General features: G+C 39.9%; 1 protein-coding gene across 3 annotated transcripts in view; it reads right to left on the bottom strand.

Annotated features, from left to right (window-relative positions):
• The window catches only part of RBM25 (RNA binding motif protein 25), a 30545-nt gene extending 8471 nt beyond the window's left edge, over positions 1-22074 (bottom strand). The window contains exons 1-11 of one of the 3 annotated variants that reach the window (XM_031049420.2): positions 21989-22074; positions 13902-14022; positions 13731-13780; positions 12111-12281; positions 11750-11807; positions 10421-10581; positions 7757-7939; positions 5485-5538; positions 5147-5230; positions 1299-1573; positions 20-230 (exon numbers count right to left, since the gene is read on the bottom strand). In XM_031049420.2, the coding sequence (XP_030905280.1) occupies positions 20-230; positions 1299-1573; positions 5147-5230; positions 5485-5538; positions 7757-7939; positions 10421-10581; positions 11750-11807; positions 12111-12281; positions 13731-13780; positions 13902-14007 (1353 nt within the window). In that variant the 5' untranslated portion in view covers positions 14008-14022; positions 21989-22074. Of the gene's footprint in view, positions 1-19; positions 231-1298; positions 1574-5146; positions 5231-5484; positions 5539-7756; positions 7940-10420; positions 10582-11749; positions 11808-12110; positions 12282-13730; positions 13781-13901; positions 14023-20954; positions 21122-21988 lie in introns of those variants that run through there. The other 2 variants (XM_031049419.2, XM_031049422.2) reach the window with 2 other exon arrangements.
• Positions 22075-23094: the final 1020 nt, after the last annotated feature.

Here is a 23094-nt window from a genome sequence, read left to right as displayed (position 1 = left end):
CTTAAGATTCCCAACCTACCTCTTGATATGCAGCTTCTTTTTCACGCAGTTTCCTCTCTAGTTTTCGGCGCTCGTAGGCATCTTCTTCATCCTCTTCACGATCTCTCTTCTTATCCTTCTCCCGTTCCCGCTCACGCTCTCTCTCGCGTTCCCGCTCACGTTCTCTTTCCCGTTCACGTTCTCTTTCCCTTTCCCGTTCCCGTTCTCTTTCCCTGTCTCTGCTTTTTTCTCTGAAGGAAGGAAGTCCAAAGTTAATACAAGAGCCTTCCTCTCCACACAAATGATTTCACTTCAAATACATAATGCACTGTTTCTAGCATCTTACAAGTCATTCTCCTGCAATTGTACAAGATGAGTGGCAGATACAGCAATGGGCATAAATCAGTACTTGTAATATACTCAAAACTCCACTTACCAAAATGTAATTGTTTGAGCACAACCATTAAATAGTGGTATCTACAGAAACTAATGGTGAGCACATTGCAATTCTTATCAGACTGTTAGTAGTTCTCCATAAATAAGTGACAGCTAAAACCCCCAAAAATAAAGGGTATGATTAAAAAATCTTCCATGTTTACATGGCTGACAGGCAACAAGAACCCTACTGACAAGATGATTTAAAGTGAAACACCTATTTTTCTCCTATGGTGAAGAGGGAAAAAGTAGTATCTAGAGCTTGACAGATTAGTCACAGTTTAAGACTGAAAGGAATCCCCTACTTTTAATAAAACATACACACAAAAAAACCCAAACACCCCCCAAAAAACCCAAAACAAATCCAAAACCCCAAACAGCAAAAAAAACCACCTACCCCTCTCCCCCCACAACAAAGGAATGTACTTAACCTTAAAAATACCACATACATAAAAGAACCTCAAATAGGAATAAAGCTACCCACAGTTGCAAAGCCAGGTTGGACAGGAGTTTGAGCAACCTGGTCTAGTGGAAGGTGTCACTGCCCTTGGCAAGGGGCTGGAACCAGATGATCTTTAAGGTCCCTTCTAACTCAAACCATTCTACAATTCTATGAAGAAGATTTAACATAAAACCACTACGGTTAAGTCATGGTTGGGCAGTTGCTTACTGCATATTGCAGTCCTTGCATGCCTGTGCTGTGGAGGCAATCAAGTGTTCTTCCAATTTGTGTAAATACACTTTCTAAAATTTTAATTTCCTAGTTTTAATCTGATCTATAAAAAGGATCATTCTCTTGAATGGCAGTTTATCTACTGAACTATATACACTTAGTAAACAGCACTGAAAAAAACAGAAATAAATAGCAACTTGAATGCATTTACCTTGATCTGCTACGGTCCTTGTTGCGATCAGAACTCCTTTCGCGATCTCTGTCACGGTCTCGGTCACGGTCTCTGTCTCGGTCCTTAGTTCGGTCACGATCCCTATCTCGCTCTCGTTCACGCTCCCGTTCCTTCTCCTTCTCTCGTTCACGCTCCCTCTCTCTTTCACGCTCCCTCCTTTCTCGTTCACGCTCCCGTTCCCTTTCTCTTTCTCTGCGTTCTTTTTCAATTTCCTGTCTTTCTTTCTCCTTTTTGCCTTTTTCCTCCTCCAGTTTCTAAAAACCAACAAGAGAACTTTCATAGTTAATTTTGTAGTTACAGGAACTGGATATTCCCGACGCAACACACAAGGCAGGTAATGGAAATACCAAAACCGCCACTGATTTTAAAATATTAAATAGGGTTTGGCGGGTATTTTTTGGAACTCGTAAGTATGAAATCAAAATGCAGCAATCACAATACTAAGTTTCGTGCAAAAGCATAGGTCTACACAGACCAGCAATCTCCAACCTTAGAGTAGGGCTGGCCTCATATTATAAGCTGATTGAACTGCACATTCACAGTGCACTGCAAGTCATGATTCAGGTGGGCCACAAATTCCATTGGTCCTGTAAGCCACTTGGGTACAAGCAAAATGAACTTCTAACTGATAAAATTAATTCTGTTCAACTATGAAAATATATTTCAGTGGAATGCTTACTGGGACAGCGAGTTGTTTCCCAAGAAGACCTGGCAGACCAAAACCATCCTATATGAAAACTTGGGTAAAGAAATTTATCCACTTACACACGGTGCATGTGGTTAAACAGTGAAGAGGGCTGCAACCTTTCCCCTTTTCCCCTCCCTAAAAATGTTCTAACAGTTCATTGGTAAGAACTGGACTCTGCTGAATGGAATCCTTAACTTCCACCACTGCAAGATGGAGAGAATTACAAAAAAGGTTGGAAATAGCTCTTTTGAAACACAGAAACTAAAGGGTTACCTGCTACAATTTTACTAAAAATTGTACAAAATTGTCACTTTTTTCAATTAGAAACAGTTCCTATGACCAGAATTCCTATAAGACAATAGAAAATACATCAACAGAATGATAGATAAATCCATCCTTGGAAGCAATTGTTATGTGTTAACTTACAGATGCTGTGCTAGGACATGGACCGCCAACACTGGATTAACCTTGCCTACAAGCTATGTTTCTGGGAGGAAGAGCAAGTACACGGTTCACAAATATACCAAATAACAACCAAATATACCAAATTTCAACCTGATGGATGCCAGAATACCACTTTTTTTGAACAAATATTAAGCAAAATAAACATGTATATCCCCTTTGGCTCCACGTTTACCATCACTGAAATGAAATTAAAAACTGGAACAATGAAACAGTATTTTCTCTGGTTTGTTGGTTTTGGTTTGTTTTTTTTTTCTTTTCTTTTAAACAAAGCATTTAAGACAACTTTAAAAAGCAATCTTACCTGGTAGGTATTCTTCTGCCACAGGCACAGGGACCAGAGAACCGACAAAGGATTACAGAAATAAAGCTAAATAGTGATTAATGTATCCAGCGAAACTACATTGCATTGATAGCACTATACAGGCAAACCAATGTTGGATACATTGAAATCACAAAAGAAAAAAGGGACTAAAAATGGTGGGAATTGGTAGAAAACTGATATGAGAAAACCCAAAACTTAGATTCTACAATATACACTGGGCTGAAAACTAATCTCTAAAGGACTGTATTTTACAGGAGCTTTACAGTGTTAAACCTCAGTACAGTCAGATGTTAAACTAGGTTGTCAACTTTCAAAAATCCAACTTACCTCAAATTTCATTTACTTTTAAAGAAAAGTTTACATACTGAAGTGGTTGATACTTACAGGTTATCTAGATGTTCCAATAGAAATTTCTTTGGTTGAACTCTTGCTTTTTTGCCACTCTCAGAAACTTTGCTCATGATGAAATAACGAGAGTGTGCTTCTTTTTCTTTTTAACATAATCACACCAGGGTAAATACATACACACAGAGACAAGCCTTGGTGTATTAAAATCCATTTTGTAGGTCCGCTTTCTTAAAATCCAATTGAAAAAAAATAAATTGGTCTATTTTATAATCAAAATCTGACCTCACCAACTTCTATCAGCCTAAATAAGAAGATCTGAAAGGGTAATGGGATGGGAACAGTACCAGATAAATTGAAGTAATGAACAGAAATGAACAGGTAGAAGAATTATAAATCTTACCTTAAGCTCTCTTCAGACTCGTCCGTGCTGTAAATGGACGCCCCCTGCAATGCTGATACCCTAACAGTCTGTGGTTATTGTTTTATAAACTCATACCAAAAACATGCAAAGGTTCACTGTGCTCATTAGCCAGCTGCTAAAGATTCAACAGCCCCTTTAAAACATATCCAATATACACAATTACTACTTTCAGTTGATTTTTAATGTTAAGAAATCCCAAATAGCCCCCCCAATATCAAAGGCAGTAAAATGCCCAACAGCTTCTGAAACAATGAAGCATGGTTTTTGTTTGTTTATTGGCTGTTGTTTGCTTGATGTTTTCCAAAACATTACTTGCTTTCATCTTAGTACCAGTGACAACTTGGGGCTCGGAATTAAACACAATTCTACTGAAGTTTCACCACTGACCAGTTTCACATTCAATTGCTGAGCTTCTCCATATCATTTCTTCTAGATTTTTTCCCCAGGGTTTTTTATCTCCAACAACTTCAGTCAAGAAAAAAATTGAATAAGTGTACATACAACAATGTGTAGTCACTTGTGTTTACATTGACACAACTGCGTGAAACCATGGTACCATCCCCAGTGACCGCATATGGTAAAACTCAGTAACACAGCATACTTCATTCACCTTGCTGTACTTTCAACATTGATTTGGGGGTATTTTGAAATAAAAGTGTGCGCTCAAAAGAGGAGCTTGCTGGTAATTCCCTAGGCCAAGGATCATTCCAGTCTTGTTGTGGGAAAAAGTAATACCAACTTTAAGCTAAACATTGAAATAAGAACATTACATGCATAGTTGTGCTTTACTATCCACAAGTATCATTTTCCAGAGCAGAAACATTCACAGATGCACTAGCATTAGTGGAAACTTCTGGAAGTGGGAACCCTGACATGGGACTTGATGTGCACCAATGTTTCCAAGCCAGTTACCCCTTTGCATATTTTTCTGAGGGGGCATCCATAAGTATAATAAAAAACAGAAGCTCATACTTACATCCTATTCCATGTTACTTTCCAAGCTGTGAGTTTCATCTTGCATTAGTCACCATATGATCTCTATCATAATGGTGGGGGTCAATGAATAGATTAGCTTTATGGGAATTTACAGTTCTTCCATGCATCTAAAGTTTGGTAAGTCTGGTAACCACTGACCTAATTTTAATCTTCCCCCACTCTTAACTTAGAACTATTAAAATAAAAGACTTAAATTTAATTCACGTTTCAACTCTTCATAAAATCTTGGATTATGCTACAAATCTACCTACAGAAACACACTCAAGTGTATGTCTTATACTGCAGCCCCATTTAGCCTTTAGTTATAAATATCTTGAATTAATGTATGTGTAGAAACTTTATTCATGTTAAAAGTGAGAAGACTGCAAAACACTCAGTAGCACTCAAAGTCTTAGCATAAAGATGTCAAGGGCCACTTTAACGTGGTAGTTGTCTTTTTTTTGACTTGTAAAGAACTACATGTATATTAAACCTAATATAAACATCATTTTAAGTGATATTGCAATGTACTGCTAAAATTTTTAATAGTGTTTTTTTGGATTTTGAAAAAGCCTAATTTGTATCAAGTGCAAAAACAAGAATACTACCTTGTGTGTGTCTCTGAATTTACTGATCTCTCTTGATATCAGGTCTCTTTTGTCTTCCTCCATTTCTATAGCATTTATATCCTCCTAAAAAACAAGGGGGACAGGAGGACAAGCATTAAGAGCCATCTGTACAGACACAGGAGAACAAGAGAAAAGCTGAAGGTTAGAAGTTTTCAACCAGTCTTGCAAGAGATAAACAAAGTCCTTCTGCAGTACCAAACCTGACAGGCTGATGTTAATGAGTGAAAAAAAATAAAAAAAATCAGATGGACAAGAGTCACAAATCTGGCAACTAGCAGTAAACACAGTCATTTTCAAAGCCTACAATGTAAACGAACCTTGGTGATGAGTGGATAAGGTATCAGTGGGGCCACTGGAAATCTGCGGAAAATCTGCGGAAAAATCCACGGAGATTTTTTTTTTTAAAAATAGATTGCACACTACTCTGGAAAACAATGTTTTGTATGTTTGCACTACAAAGCAATATTGCATTGCTGTGATCTCATTTCTTTGATTCAACAAAATTACAGAAGAACCTCGCTAATTCTCCCTCTCTGAACTACTTAAAATACATACTGAAGTCTCGTGTTAGTAAGACTTCACTGAATTACAGGTGTACTACAGGATATTAGTACGCTATGGTAGCATCATAAACAAGACTAAGCTGCACTTGCCAATATAAATGATCAGTGTATTTGCAGTGGGTATGTCTTGATTTTATTTACTCGCTAATTCGCAAAATTTGGTAGAGTGCACCTACTAACTAAGTTAGTGCGAATTAGCGAGGTTCCCCCGTGCTTGCAATTGAAAACGAGATTCCACTCACTCTCAACTCCCCACACACATTTTCAACTTTACCCACATCAGTCATGCCTTCATCCAGAACTAACAGACTCTGCTAACACCAGCGGGAGTCTTCACACCAAGCTCTACAAGGGACAACAGCCCCAAAGCTGGTGAGTTTCCCAAACCCACCCGCACAACATATCTGTACCCATCTTCACCCCACCCTCCACAGTCCTTCTCTCCCCTCTCCTTTAAGGACAAGAGAGCAATGAGCCAGGACCATATTCTTCACTCCCACCTGCATCCACACAGGCCAAAGATGGCAATTTCCAAGTTTCTTTTCCTCCTTCCCATCATGGGATGATGATGGGGTGTAATTTCAACCCAAAAGTGCTATATACTTAAAAAGACCAAGTAGACTTATACATCCACTTGACTAGCTCCGACAGGTTAAATTCTACATCATACAGAGCTAACAGTACATCCCTCTGTCCCAGGGACATACTCAGAACCCAGCTCTTCCAAGACTGCAATGGTCTCTTACAATGTTTAACTATCTGGCATTACTCATGGCCATATATATATATATATATACATATATATCTGTACATCTGTACCCACAGGACAATACACATTGTAACAAGGCTTGTAACCAATACAATACAGCTGACAGCATTAGACAGTGACTCATTTGTAAATTCTCATCCAAGAAAGCATCTCCTCCCAAAGGGAGGAAAAGGAAAGATTAAGCTCAGCACTCTTATACCTCAGGTCAGCCATGGCTAACAATGCTGTAGGGAAGATATGCTTGCTCCCTGAGGGAGATGTTGCTTCTTGCACCACACTTAAACTCCATAAGCAATTGAAACTGCATTATTGCCTTGGAATAGGTACTTTGCAGAAGACTTAAGTGGGTAAAAATCCTGGTCAAAGACTTTTCCAATCTCTTTCGTATTAGGTGCAGAATGGTAGGTATGAAAGCCCATTTTCCCATGGTTAGAAACTTGGCTGGAAAGGCTAAGTTTGAGTTTGCTCATTCTTATTCACCCTTCTCCAGTATGCTTTAATCCATAAAAAGGTCATCCACAGAAGCAGGTCTAAATCAGAACATTTGTTCCTGCTTACCAGAGGCTTTTTGTGTTATACAATATGTGAAAACCAACTGATCAAATCTAGCCACATTAAGACATGCGTGTAAAAGAGATTTTGGTAAGGCAGGAAGATTACAATATGCCTTTCATCCCTGAAGGATCCCTCCAAGGTTTGTGATGTATACATATATACAGCTAATGAAGCACTTCCACATCTGGGGAAGACAGCTGCAACCAGTCGGATCAAGGCACACTACAAGAATAGATATTATAAGCAGAAAGAATTTTGTCAAAAATTACCAGAGCAAATTCCTGCCATTACCAAAGTGCCCTGGCATCTTTCAATATAAATGGATGGTGCGCAGGAACTCTTTACAGCTGTTACTTAAGTTCTCATCTGACAAACCCTACATACTAAAGTGCATTAAACTCTGTATTTCCACCTTCAGAGGGATGAAAGGTTGGTTCAATCTTGCCCAGATTCAAGCCTCTTGTTCCAGAAAGCCTAGGTGCTTAGATGCCTAAGCCATCCTGAAGGGATGGCATCTATAACTGACTAGCTTTCAGCTTATAAAAAAATAAAAATAAAATGAAACTGCTGCTGACATCAATGCTTGTTGATTGGTTTTCTCATCAGAAGTTTAGATTTAAAGTATTTGCAAAAGGTTTGGCCATTATATAAGGGTGAGTTGAAGAAAAAAAAATCTGTTTTGTCCAAAATCAAAACACATACGTCCTCCTTCTTTTCCTTTTTCTTCTTCCTGGGGTGAGAGTCAGATTCCTGGGAGGGGGCATTGAGCTCGCTGGAATATTCTCGTATTAAGACTTCAATGGCCCCTTTAATTATCTGATCTCTTCTCTTTGTTTCCTCATCCAGTGCATCGTCGTCATCAGTTGTCGTCTCTGGTCTGGTGTTCTAAGAAAAATGGCAAAGTAAGAGGAATCAACAAATTGAGAAAATTATTAGTTTTATTTCAGAAGTTCACCTTTGATCATCACATTCATGCCCCTACAGCATTTAAAAAACAAATCCAAACCACAACACACAAAACCAAACAAAAAACCACAAAAACCACACCACCTACAAACAGTTATCAACTGCATGACTTTAGTCACATCTTTTCACGTTGGCAGTACCATAGGGACCACACATGGAATGGCTACAGATAGTAAGTGTAGGACTGCATAATAGAATAGAACAGATAGTGGTGATTAAGGTGGTAGACAGAAAAAGAGAAAGTGCACGCTCGCTCACAGGAGGGCAATCACTATAGTCCAGCTCTTGGTCAAGAGTTTCTGCCTTGCATCCTCCAGAACTTTAAGTCATTTTAACAGCGGTTCCTCAAAGTCTTCTACTTAACTGCCGTGCAATACAAATATTTACCTATAACTTTCAAGTTGCAACTTATCATGGTAGAACTGCATTAAAGAAACATCATTAGGGAAAATATTCCTTGCAGTGCAAACATTTGCTTACTATTGATGATCAATTACTTTGTAGTTCCTAATCATTTTGTCCCTTTCCACCTTGCAGGGAACACACCCAAAGTACATTTCACTAAATGTTACATGGAAAGATAGAGCAATGATCTGCACACTGCGCAAGGCAGCCCACCTCCTGATCCTTTGAACCTTTTAGAAAAATGGAACCTCACCTGAGAATCCAGCTGGGTATCCCGTCAAGCGATAGGTGGTGAGTGGAGTGGGGGAGAGGGAAGGGTCTGATGGAGCAGCAACTAAGAATGAGGGGGAAGGGAGGATTCAGTTGGAGCTGAAGAGGCTGCCAGGCCAAAGAGGAGCAGGCTGAAAAGAGCTAGAAGGCAGTGACAGGGAGTGGTATTGAAGAGGTCCAGGGAGAAGAAGTGATCAGGGAGAGCAGCTAATTAGATACAGGTTTGCTTGATGTGTCTCTAAAATATTGTGTTGTGGTGTGCACATTTGATTTCTTAATAACGAAAATATTAGAAGAAAAAAGTTGCAACTTTTGGATCTGAATGGCACCAGCACACCAATAATGGTTATGAATCACAAGCAGTATGATTATAGCTCCTTGGCAATTCACAGCCTTTCTTTGCACCACCACAAACAAAAAAATTGCAGCTAATCTCACCCTACAGTTCAACAGAATCTTCACATATGTTGTCTTCACCAAAGTCACAAACAGGACCCTCTGCTTTATTACAATCAATCCCCCAAGACTGCCTGCAACCCAAAGGAGTTCACAGAAAAAAATCACGAGATGTACAAGAACTCCACTCTGATACTTTAAGTTTATTCCTAATATCAGCTGCGAGGCACAGTATTACAAGTGACACCAATGGGAAAGAAGTAAGTATAGAAGGGAAGAGGCAGTCAAATCAAACCCTTACCTAGGCTAACAGCTAGTATATTATGCCTTTCAAACCCCATGAAGTTAGCACTCCACTTTATTGAGCCACTGCATTTAATCCCATACAGGGAGTACACAGCAAAATAATGTATCAAGTACTTCAAGTTGTCATAATGCCTCTAGTTCTGGTTAAATAAAATTTTAAAAAAAGTACATGTGTTCCCACTGTATTTTACATGCCTTTATGAACAAATCAAATTTACCCGCTATCATGGGATTAGTATTTTTAATTTTCTGAACAAGAGCCTCTTCTCACATTTTACAGAAAAATAATTGTTTTAAATACATTAAGGCAGATTCAGAACTTCAAAATAGTTAGAGACCAAGTCAAACACCTTGATTGTGGTGTGAAATATATTATTTTAGCAAAGAAATAGGTAACATTCATTTTAATACAAATTTGTCAGTTAAGTATCTTTGTAACATATCAAGTATCTACAATTATTCCAGAAGATCCTTAGCTACAGAAAGGAATGGTACAAAATCTATATCCCCATCTACTAAATGTCTGCAAAGCTGCTCACCACCTGATAACTGCATCATCTACTGAATAATCTACTTCTTTTCATTAATATGTTCTAGAAGATCATCAATGGAGGGGAAAGAAACTCCAAGTCTCCTTAGACGGCTAGTTTACAGAATCTGACAAGGTAACAATTACTTCTAGAGTTTATATACTTTAAAGTTTCTAAACAAAAATGAAGAAACAGAATCATGAGGTATAGCATGCATTACTACCCTTTCGAATGAAGTATACAACTAATTCTAGAGGTTCAGTTTAAGGTATCTAGCTTTCAGGTAAGTTCCAATGCTGGTGAATTAAGATCTTACACTTCACTGCCTTTCAACGTATCTTCAGACTCACTAATATGACTCTGGAAAAATCCTAAAATTAATTAGGGGCAGAGACAAGAATAGAAACTAAGTGGCACACTCATAATCTGATGTGGCAAGTACGTTATATTGCTCTCCTGCCAAAATAACACAAGTCACACATTAGATACGTACCCCATTTGAAGCTTTTTTCTTTGCTTTCCATTCATCTAGCTGAGCCTTTGTCTTTGCATCAACTTTGACCAGCAGCTTCTTCTCTCCAATCTGGAGGTCGTGGAGTAGTCTCAGTGCTCGTAGTGTGGATTCTGGCTCTTTGTACTCACAAAATCCAAAGGCTGCAAACAGATGATTGAAATTAAAAGTGTTAAAAGTTCTTCATGTAATACATTTTCTGTAATAAAAGTTATCTGAATCAGTAAACTTAGAATACAGGCACTTCTTTTTTTTAAAACCAGGAGCACACATCAAAAAAAGACAGAAAGATCATTCACTACATTAGACGTTGATATAACTAACAGCCCATAAGATAAAAGCAATACCTGTATTATAGATGCCACATCCCTGGAAACATCCAAAGACTGGTTGCCCTGAGCAACCCAACCTAGTAGAAAACATCTCTGCTCATTGCAGCAGGAGTCAGATTAGATGTCCTTTAAAGGCCCCTTCCAACATAAACTATTCTACGATTGCCTTTGTAGAGCTTTTGACATGTCTGTCTTAACTAAGGAATGCAGCCTATATGAAGGCATGTCTCAGGTAGATTTGTAATTATCTGAAGACCAAGGGCATCCATCATCAGCTCTTTGTTGACCTACAGTGAGGGATATTTCACACTAGGTTTTTCACAACAGTTACAGAAGGTTGTAAATGAGAACACCTTATGAGAGAAAAATAAACAAAGTATGATATATAAGAAAGCTGAAGAAACTGAATTACATCTTAAAAAGGCAAACTACCAACCTAGAAAACATATGAAAACACAGCAAAACTAACAGCAAAAACTGGTAACCAAAATTGTTTCCTGTACTGACTGAAGAAAGGTCACATGAAAAAATAAATCCATTAAATTTGACAACAGGGAAGGAAGGTAAGTTTTACATCAGGAAAACCTTCTTAACTGAGCAGTTACTACACAGTTATGGAATAATACACAGTAATAGAAGCTACTATTAACAGTGTTGTAAATATGCTCCTTTGGATGCCAAGTCCAAATGGTAAACCTTTCTCAGGGATGATCTCCTGACTCAGTCTCAGAACATAAGGTGAGCAAAATTAGGTTTCCAAGACATTTTCCCATTTAAAACCCTTTCTCAATTCTATTTTTTAATTGCCTTGATTCCAAGGACAGAAAATACTAGGAATTATTTAGCAGTTAAATATCATGTACAATACCTTAAAACGTAAAAGTAGTAGTAAAAATAGCAAAGTATCAGACATTTGGAAAGCCACCAGGTAACAAAACCAAGAATCTGATCAAAAATTTTGATAAGTATGAACAATTACCTTGAAGTTTTCCAGATGCCCCTTGCACTCTCTTCCAACTCAAAACCAAGCCACATTTCTGCATTAAAGATAAATATTATTAATTAAATATCATTTATGTTCAAAACATTACAAAAACTTAACCACTTTTGCAAAAGATGACACGTAAAAAGGGCAAACACTACTAAAAATGTCTATGTCCATTGACATACACAGCTTAAAAATGCTGTGTTCTTCTCTCACTGACTTTAAAGAGAAGCATAATGGACTGCCGTTCTAGTGAGTGGGACTAACTCTGTTTTTAGTTTCAATTCACTGCTTGTGGGTCATTACTCATCAGCCAGGGAAGGATGAAATTTAACAAGCAGTCCATTGTACTTACTGCTAGAAGCTGCCGTATGAGCATGTCTGAGGCCTTCTCAGAAATGTTGCCTACAAAAACCGTGGTAGTGGGACCGCTGTTCTCATCGTTTTCTTTGTTCTTTAAGCCAGGATGATCTTTTCTGGCTCCCAAATGTTTGCCAACCATAGACACGGTGGTAGGAACTAATACCTAGAAAGAGAAGGGGAGGAGTATAAAAAAGTGTTGGGTTGGGGGTGTTATTTATTTCTATTTAAATCTGCAAGACAAAAGAGTTGGGGACACACATGCATTTCAAATTTAAACTTTCATATGAACTTTAGCAGGCTTAGAGAGCGAGACACCAGTAAGCGGTTCAGGCTTTAACACTTTATACAACACATAGAAGACTACAGTTTTCTGGCAAAGACAGAAAAACAGGTGTACCTGAACATGGCTAGTGGAAGGTGTCAAGGTGAACACACAGTAACATTAGATATTGTTTCTTCTACAACTAATTTACAATATTTGAGTCACTGGAAGTTGAAGCACCTTACCTAACAATGTAAAAAGCAAAGTGCGAATAGAAAAGTAACTGACTCAAAAGGCTTTAAGTGACACATGACAGCTCTTAAAGCTTTCCACAGGTGAACATTACTGTTTTATTTAATCAATACACAACCCAAACTTCTTTGGGTGAAGGAGCAAACATCTGTAAACTAAACTGTACAGAGACAGGCACAATCATCTGTTCCATTTTGCTGCACCTCTCCTTACATTTAATATTTAATGGTATGCATACATCAAATCCCTCTTTTCAAAATACCCTTCTAGAAGTGTCACTTATTAAGAATTATTTTAGTCAGAAAACGGAGTAATAAGTTTGTCCCAGTATCTTTGCCTTAAATACATCAGTCACCATGAACATACTCTCCTGTAACAGATAATAAAAGCTACCAAAAAAATGGTACTTTGGAGAGATTTTAGTTATGCAAAGTCACAGAAATGGCAATTCAACTTGAGGCCAACAAGTAACCTTTGCATTTTAAAAAGTGAGATTTTTTCTTATTGCTCCATAAAACATAAACTTTTCCTCCAACTAGAAATTAGTAAAACAAACAAAGAGACCTTCCTCTCATATTCTCTTCCACTTATGCATATTACATGCAACTATTCCTTCCCTGCAACATGGGAAAAGAGAGTTTGTTTGTAAGCTTGTCAATGCACACATTTATGGCCAACTCAGCAGTGCTGCATGATAGCCTTATAAACCTGGATGAAATGATGCCTCCAGAGCACTCTGACAGGCCAAAAAACTCAAAAGCAAGAGACCTGGCACCTAACTGATTTAACTGTACTGCATAGGAAGACCATGCACAACCTGAAGGCAAAGCCTAATTCATTGTATTTGAGAAAAGTACAACTTCTTGCAAGAACAGTAATTGCTTCACCTTTGCAGCTACAGCTCCAGACATGATGTCAAACTTTGTCTATGTCAGAAATCAGCATACTATTTGCATAATAACTGCATTTAAAGTGAAGGGTTTCCTCTCATAGTATGCATTCTGATGGAATAGAGCAAAACAAGAATACTGATGATATTTACGAAGTTTTGCTCTCCATTTTGTTTTGCTATAATCTCATCCCCACTACAGTACTTACAGTCGGAGCAGGAGCCATAATGCCCATTGGTACAGGAATCATAGGGGTCCCTGAGAAAGACAAGACATTAATATTAGCCTTCCCTGTTGAGATTTCTGATGAATACAAATTAGCTGATTGCAGACATGATTTCCAAACCAGGTGACACTTCCATATACTCACATAACTTACCAGGAGGCACAGGTGGAGGGAAGCCAGGAAACTGTGGAGGTGGGATGCCAGGGGGAAGCGTTGGGATTCCCATAGGAGGGCGATTCAAGTGAGGTGGGAAAGACATTCTTCCAGTCACAACCTGTCAAAAAGACAGAAAAGGAAACTTACACTAGTTAGTTCCCACACATGAATTACAAAAGCAATGCAAATATTAAGTGTCCATAATAATTTTAAATCTTTATATGGACATTCAATTACAAACAAAAACTATATTTAACTCTTTTCCCCCAGCTATTCATAGTTACAAAACTAATACAATCTTCATTCAAAATGAAGAAACAGCACTTCTAGGAAAGTGTTTCAGAATGAAGTGGAAAACAAAACTGTATTTGACTCCTCATACCAATGGTTTACAAGGAGTGTGAACTACATAACACTTAACAGCTTGTACAGTTTCTTTAAAACTGTCTTTGCAGTATGTGAAAACAGAAGTAATCTTTTAAGACACTTTTAATAAAGCAAGTAGTTCTCTTGTACAAGAAATTATTACACACAATACAACTGTGGAACAAGATGAGAGAAAGAACTGGGACATCCCAATGCTCAGCCTTAATGGGAACTGTATTTAAGACAAGACTGAAAGATCTCCAAATTCTAGCACAGAGATAGGTAAAAGCTTGTAAGAGTATTCCCTGGTCTATTTTTAACTTCCCAGTTCACACATCTTCCAGAGCTCAGTGTGGATGACAATCCGTGAGCTGAGCCAATATGCTACCATGGAGAGTAAAGATGGCTTTAATATAATTTGCTCTTCAGATGGTGATTATTCTGTGTGTATCACTGACACTGTAACATACAACCTAAGAATAAAAAATCAAGATTACTCTTAATTAACAAAGCACATATTCTTGCTTCCAGTATTATCTCAGCAACCTTACATGGTCAAGTCTTCAAAAAAGGTTAGTCCTCATTTTTAAAAATACCAAAGTTGGTCACCAATATTACTGCTGAACATATAGGTATGTTCACACCACATCAAGGAAGCGCTAGAGGAACATCAGATATGAAGCATAAGGACACCATACAAGTGACAACAGCCCTGTTAGCTGTCTCTTAGTAATGCTGTTTCTTAGCATTAGAAATTTGTGTTTCTGAATAGACTATACACACTGCTTTCCAATCTACAGTATGTAATCTTCACTGCAATGGCCTTCCACACTGGCAACCACAAGTCAACACTGAAGCAGGCAGCACTGAGAAAAAGAGTTATGATAAGCTTATTTCTGATACGCACAAAAGACCTGAAGATTACAAGATGCTTTCTCCAGCTTCCTGCCAATGAACACACAAGAAACACGAAATAAGCTTATAAGACAGATGTGTCTTCCATACATCTATAAGAGCAAGCAGCTAATGACAGCCTCAGACACTGGAAGAGCTAATATCAGTACTCTGCCATAATAGCAGATACATTTAAATGAGCTAAAAAAATTATGGTAAGAGAATCATGCAGCAAAACTTTATTCCCACAGTCTGGAAACAATTATGAGGGACAGATACATATATACATATAATGGACTGGACAGGATGACAGGGAAACCCAAATGTATTTATTAATACCTTTGAACACTGGAACTTACTTATTCTGGTATTAGAATGCATATATGACCCTACAACAGAATTCATTCAAAGACACATGTACAACTACATCAGCTACAAAGAGGTTTGTGATGATGGCCTTCATTAATTGGCCCCAAAGGGGTCTCTCTCACCAAGAGAAAAAATAAGTGTTCCTATAACACAAGATCTAAGATGGTAGAAGAGGGCAAATGCAAGCATTTCTCCAACAGTTCAATAGAGACTATTTTATACAATAAACAAAACTTTTTTTCCCCTTCAGAATCCATATGCCTAAGAACACAATCCCCTTCTGTCATTCTTGAATTTTTAAAACTGAATGGGAAAAGAAAAGCAGCCAAGGTGTATGGTCAAAACATTTTGTCTGGAAGAACACTGTCTACTCCAACTCCTCTACACATCAGCCAACACTGCTCTAGAATACAAAACCTGGATGGTATGGCAGAGAACACAACTCTCTTGCCCACTTCGGTATTACTATTGCAAACTTCTTCATCCTGAAAAACACAGCCAAGGGAAGACAGAAAATTAAGATCCTTAAGGCTCTGGCTTCTTATCTGTATTGCTGATAACTGGACAAAAGTCAAAGCTGGTTTAGGACAGGATGGTAGAGCAGTAAACTATCAGATCCTAGATGGTTCTGAACAGGCTACATTAGCGTAACACCATCTGAGGACATTAAGGAGTAGTCAATTAAACAAAAAAGAACAATAGGGGAAGTAATTTTCCAGGCTGCCTGTAGGAGCAGTTCCTTCTCTAGCTCTGATGAGCTCTTTATCTGAGACACCATTTTGGAGAAGCTAATGAAAAAAAAAAAAAGCCTGAAGACTTAAGAGGTGAAACAGTTATTTGAATTAAAAGATGCTGAAACTTACCACTTTCAATGGATTTTACATGCACAAACAGGCAAATTTGTTTGTTTTTTAAATTAAAAATACCAAAATACTTAGCTGTCAATGAATTGTCACTGCATAATAAGAACAAGGCAGTTAATAAGAATAAAATTTAGTCTTTCAATCTTCTAGTCAGATGATGTGAAACAGCTATCTCTAGGGCTTCAAGTGCCCATTTTACTTGAAGCATTCTGTTCTTATTTTTTTTCCCATATTTGTACAGTTACTTTCACAGTAGCTACAAAGCTGCTCTGTTACTGACTTAATTCTTGCACAGATCTATCCTTGCACCTCTGTTGCCTGCAAAACTGAAGATCAGTGCTAGAATTAAAGAAAGCTATGGTCTCTTTCTTGCTACTACACCTAACTACCAATATGAAACTGGCAGAGAGAACATTTTAATTCTGTTTCCATTATGAAAACTGTGAGGATCAGCAGACACCAGGATTGAAACTGCTCACAAGAGAAGTGAGAGATCTGGACAAGAGAGGAAGCTGCAGCAGCAAAGATGTTACAATGAAAGGAACTGAATAGCACAATTTTTCTGTCAGCAGCTACAGAACATGCAAGAAACTGACCTACTCTTCCAACAGTCAGAGGGGTTGTTATAAGTAACTACAAGCCAAGTGTTAGGTATTGAAAGTTAAGAGATGCTAAGCCAGGTCTAGGTAGAATACACTTGCAGAAATCTCAGGAACATCTTGAACTTCTCTGCAGACTCTCCTACTACTCTGCCAGTACAGTTCAATGATCAGCATTTGCTATATTTGCTGTGGCTTCAGTATTGCGTAGGGTGATCTTCATATTTCCCCAGTATATTCAAGTACTCAAGTAAGGAACAAAACAGTTCAGAGGTATTTTTAAGACATAAACTGACTTATGAAAATATCACCTCAAGTGAAATTGGATGCAAACAGCATTCTCGGCAGCTACCTTTTAGCTAGCAGTTCTTTGTGCGAGTATTAAAGTGGTCACAAAGATAACAGGGTAAGAAAAGCAGTGAGCATCTGGCCTGATGCTACCTGAAATACTGACATCTTCAGCCCCAGAATAATGGATTTGTGTCAGGTCTCTGGCTCCAGGCTTAGTCAGTTTAGGCTATGTCCATGCCAGCAAGCAGGGAAGTAAAATAGGAGTAGGTCTGTTAAACAGAATAGATCAAGCCAAGACCCTAATGTCTACAGTACACATTTTTAGAGGACCACCCCACAGTAACAAATGCCCATTTGCAGGTAAGAGCTCATTTTCATTCCAAAAGGAACTCAGTCCATTCACTGGAATAATGCAAACCAATGTGAAAAAAAGGTTTTCCAAGTGCGGATGACTGCAAGACACCCTTCAAAAGCACACTCCTGATCTGAGTTAACAAAGTAATGTAGGTGCACATTTTATTAGCCTTGGGCAATTTTTGTAAGGTGCAGATTAATTATGTCAAGGATGGCAAACAACCTAAGGTTGCTCTAAACAAAACTAGCTCAAATCCTGAGCTATTAACTAAAGCAAGTGCTACACAAACAGCTATAATATTCCAGGTTCAACTCTGGCCTAAAAGTTCAGCTGCTTTAATACACTGCTCTTCTGAGTTAGTAAGTCCTGATGGAACAAAACACCATGCAGAGCCAGCTGTGTCCATCTTCTGAAACCTGGAGAGAACACAGGGATACCCATGTGGCTCTAAAATCCACTGAGCCTTGTTAATTCTGGCATGGTGCTATCCCTGCTGGGACAGAGCTCTGCCCATAAGAGCACACTGGCTCTGATGCACAACTAAAGAAGTGCACAGGGCCAGACTTGAGGGTCTGAGACATCAAAACTATGAAACAAGAGTAGCCATTATTCAGACACAGCTGCCCCATGCTGCTTTGTTATCTCCAACTCCCAAAAGTCCCCATAATAGGAAACTGACTATATGAGAAAATTGTACTGGTCTGGCTGCACTTACTGTAACTGTGTTTTTTAAATCATAGTATTCTTTAAACATCTATTATATTTTTTTAATAGAGGGGTGAAAAGATACATCACAAACAGCATGTGAGTTTCAATAAAAAATACAGCTAACTACTGTATTTTAAAGTGACAGTGCTATTACCTCCTCAGAGCAACATCACAGTTCTACCAGTGTCACAAGATTAATCTCATTAGTACCTCTGTGTTTACACAGCATAACTTCATTTAAAAAAATTTTAAGCACTTTCAAAACATGTGAGTTCCACATGAAACAACTGCTGAGCTACTGTTAACATTAATCAAAATTAACTGTAAAAATCCTTAAGTCTTGATGCATAACGAAACTTACTGTGTTTTAAGAATGACACATGTAGTGTCAAAACAGCTGTGACAATATGGCTGATCTAGCTTGGTTTCATTTTGTCTGATTTTGACTGCTCTTCCCTAACCCTAACCCTACACTAACCCTGACATTTCCCCAGTACAATTCTTCTGCACCACAAAAAAATCCATACACTTAAAGTCCAGAATAAATTGCACAAAACAGCTGTGCAAGCTAGTCTCTCAAATAAGGGAGAAGTAAGGATGTTATACCAAGACATTTGATTTGCATATCCATGTTATTATGTTTAATTCCTATTAAGAATAGTACAACATTTCGGCTTTCGATTCTAATGTCAATACCTAGGCAGCAAAGAGTGAATAATAATTTCCCCTAATTTATGACAAAGTACTTTATACACTTTGTGCCATGGGTGAAGCTGAGCAACAAAAGCCTTTTCAGAAGTCACTGGAGAAAATATATAACGAATCTATTGAAGTCAGTACTATCACACAAGCTTTTAAATCAAGTTTCTACATGATGTATGGATTTTTAAGCTATTCAATTACAAAAATAACCTCATAGTTTGTCACCCATTGGAGATGCTGTTTATGGTATTGCTTCTCACAAAAAAAACCTTAAAAATCAACACTGCCTCAAAGAAGCCAACTGATTCTCTCAGTGAAAATACCCACTTATAGAGCCCCACAGTTTTCCCTAAAACTGAATGCAAGCTAAGCAAGACATGTGAAATTGATGTGAAACACAAAAGACACAGGGAAAGATAAAACAGATGCTAGATTTCAAGAATATATTTACTTCTGAACAAGCAAAACTAGTATTTGCTCAAGCCTCTTTTTCAGAGGTGACCTAGAAAGTGTTCACTAACTGCCAAGGAGTAAGTTGTATCCCAAGCTGTTAATATGTAGCAACCCAAAAAAGCAACATGCTTAGAGTGATAGAATCAACTATGTTGGAAAGGATCTCTAAGATCAAGTCCTGTTACCCCAAGACTGCCAAGTCCACCCTAAACCACATCACTAAGGGACTCACGTATACGGTTTTGAACACTTCCAGGGACGGTGATTCCATCACTTTCCTGGGCAGCCTGTTCCAATGCCTGAGCACCCTCTTTGCGAAGAGATTTTTCCTAATACTCAATCTAAGCCAGAGCCTCAGCAGAACTTCACGATCTTTGGTTTAGTTCCTAATTCTCTGATTCTGCACCCACATAAAGCCCTAGTCAGTCAAATAAGTGACTGTCCACTCTAATACTGTTATTAACTCTCCCCAAAACACAAACACGGCTGTGGCATTACAACATTTATGTGAACTGGCACTTGAAAGACAGAAGCAGGGAAAGGTACAGCACTATGAGCAATGCTGCTCCTTTACAGGGAAAATAACCAAGTGTCCTGTTTTCTCTTTGAATTTGTTCTGGACCACCTTCCATAAATGCTGATGCAATACCTGAAGCAATGCTTGCCTGCCCCACAAAAAATTACTACACATGCACGTACATACATTTTAATCTGATCAGACTGAGAACTAGACAACTTTTAAGATTTCACTTTCTGTCAGCTTCTATACTAAAAAAAAGATAAAATAAAGAAAATAAAAGCTAATTTTGCTTAGAATGTTCCCTGTATTTGAACAAACTCCTTTTCTCCTTCAGACAGACAAAGGCCCTTTTTCTAAAATGGAAAAAGATATCATGAGAAAAACATGCCAATACACACATCATAACCGGTATTACACGGATGAATCACTCCGAGCCTGTTATGCACAAGCTGCTAAGACGCGTTTTACGATGACTACTCGGGTCCACGCTAAGGACGTTCAAGTCCCTGACATGGAGAAGCAAAAACCCCACCCACAGGCAGAAAGGCCCGGGCCACGCTGCTGAGCGGTTCCGGACGCCGGCAAAGCTCCACCGCAGGCTCAGCCTCGTCCCGCCCGTGAGCGGGCTCCTCTCGGCCTCGTCCTGCCCGTGAGCAGGCTCCTCTCGCCCGCCAGAAGGGGCTCCCAACCGTCCCGGGAGAGAGGAAGTAAAAGGCCGCCGCCACCCTCCCGCGAGCACCTCCCTGAGACCGCGCTCCCGTTCCCCACCAGCCTGACACCGCGGGCCCCGAACGGTGAGAAACCGCCTGCGCCTGCTACGACCGAGCGCGCGGAAGTACGGTAGAAAAGTCCGGCCCGGCCCGGCCGCGCCTCCTCTCACCGCCGCCGCGCTCCCTCCCCTCTCGACCCCTGAAGCCCCTCACTCCTCACCGCTTCTCTGCGGAGCAGAAGCCGCGTCCGGAGCGCTGCCGCGGCCCCTCCACGCGGCGTAGGCCGGGGATGGAGCAAGAGGACGCCGCTCGGCAGCTTGGGAAGCCCCGGGGCGCCACTAGGCCTCGAACACACCGCACCGAGCCGCCTCCGCCGCGCTGCGCGGGGTCATGTGACCCGCCCCTTCCGCCAGTGCCCCGACACGCACCGCGCAGCACCACCATAGAGATGGCAGTGCTAGAGCGCCCTCCCGCTCAGCAACACAGCACTAATACATGCCACCATAGAGTGGCAATGGCTAGAAGGGCAGAGGAAATGAGGAAAGGGCTCCCGGGTTGCCGCCATGTTTGCTGTGGGCAGGTGGTGAGGCGCCCTCACTCAACCTCGGGCGTCGCCATCTTAAGGTCAGGCTGCGCCTCACGGGACTGGTGTGGGCCCAGAACGTCTCCCTCTGCGAGCTGGTACCAGCCGCTCGCTTGGCTACTAGCGGGTACCTCTCACTGCCTGCGGTGCCGTTCCCCGCTGCTGCGTTCTGGGGCCTGGCTTAGCTAAGGCTGTGGTAGGCGCAGGCGGTACCCGCGGGCAGAGCCGCAGGGAACTTTCTCTGTTGCTTTTATCAGAAGAGAACGCGAGTTGTGACAGACTGGAAAGCTAAAACAAAAAACAGTTTTAGGGGCAATAGACATAAAGATGTAGAATTATAGAATGGTTTGGATTGGAACAGACTTTCAAAGATTATCTAGCTCATCTCTCCCCTGCTATGGGCAGGGACACCTTCTACTAGACCAGGTTCCTCCAAGCCCTGTCCAACCTGGCCTTTGGATGGGGGAGCCACAGCTTCTCTGGGCAACCTGGGCCAGGGCCTCAGCACCCTCATCTTTAAAAAAAAAAAAAAAAAAAAATTAGTTTAAATCTACCCTTAGTTTAAAACCTGCATTATTGCTACAGGCCTTGCTAGAAAGTCTGTCACCATCTTTCTTACAAGCCCCCTTTAGGTACTGGAAGACTGTTAAAAGGTCTTCCTGGAGCCTTACCTTCTCCAGGCTGAGCAAGCCCAGCTCTCCGAGCCTGTCTCCAGAACAGAGGTGCTGCAGCTTCTGATCATCTTTGTAGCCACCTTTGGACAAGCAGGTCCATGTCCTTCTTGTGTTGGAGGCCCCAGAGCCAAATGCAGTACTGCAGGTGGAGTCTCACAACAGCAGAGTAGAGGGGCAGGATCACCTCCCTCAACCTGCTAGTCATGCTTCTTGTGATGCAGCCCAGGATACGGTTGGCTTTCATGGAAGGCTGTATCTCTGCTAAAAAAAAAATAAAAAAAAAATCTTTATGGATTTAAAGAGCAAAAAGAGCAAACATCAGTATCTCAGGCAGCCACGTGCTCTGCAAAAAGCTCAGCCCAACTCAACATAGCTCAACTGGGCTGTGAAGCAGTTGGGCATAGCCATGGTCTGCAACTTAGTTTCCCTGACCTACTTCCAGCACTAAGGTTACATTAAGACAGTTTAAAAAGTACAATTCCCCCCAACATTACAGGAGGCAGTGTTTTATTACAATGATGGCAAGCAACTGCAAATGGAAAGAAGTAAATGGAAATTGAAGGAAGGTGATCTTATGGGTGATTAAGAGATAGACCACAGCATGAGCATGTGTGCAGAAGGTTGTTGAAAACATTTTGGATCAGCCAGGCAAAAACCAAACAAGCAAACCTTAGTACCTTTATATTACGTTTTCCACTGTTTATAAACACTCTTTAGGGAAAAGTGCTCGAAAGATGAGAGTCCAATGACAAACAATCCCCTCCACCTATAATGGCAAGGAAAACATTTGGAGCAGACACTATCAGCTTCTTCAGTACAAAGCAGATGAACTCTATCTGACGTCATAAGTTGCTACTGAACAGTCAACATCTGAGCTGGAACTAAGGTCCTGTTCATCACCTTGCTTTATCAGATGATGTGCAAAGGTAAGTATTTTAGCAGTAGCAAATTCAGGAAATACCTCAAGATTGATTGCAATTCCTTCCCCCATCAGAAACAGCATTTTTATATTCTATTGATTACAACTCATGCTGTGCGGCCTGCGTATCTCCCTTCAACTAATGCAAATTTAGTAACCGCCATACTGACTACTGTTAATACTT

This window comes from Melopsittacus undulatus, chromosome 4, assembly GCF_012275295.1.
Source record: "Melopsittacus undulatus isolate bMelUnd1 chromosome 4, bMelUnd1.mat.Z, whole genome shotgun sequence".
In the NCBI taxonomy this organism is placed as follows: Eukaryota; Metazoa; Chordata; class Aves; order Psittaciformes; family Psittaculidae; genus Melopsittacus; species Melopsittacus undulatus.
Note: the sequence above shows the minus strand (reverse complement) of the source record. Positions and strands in the feature narration are given on the sequence as shown.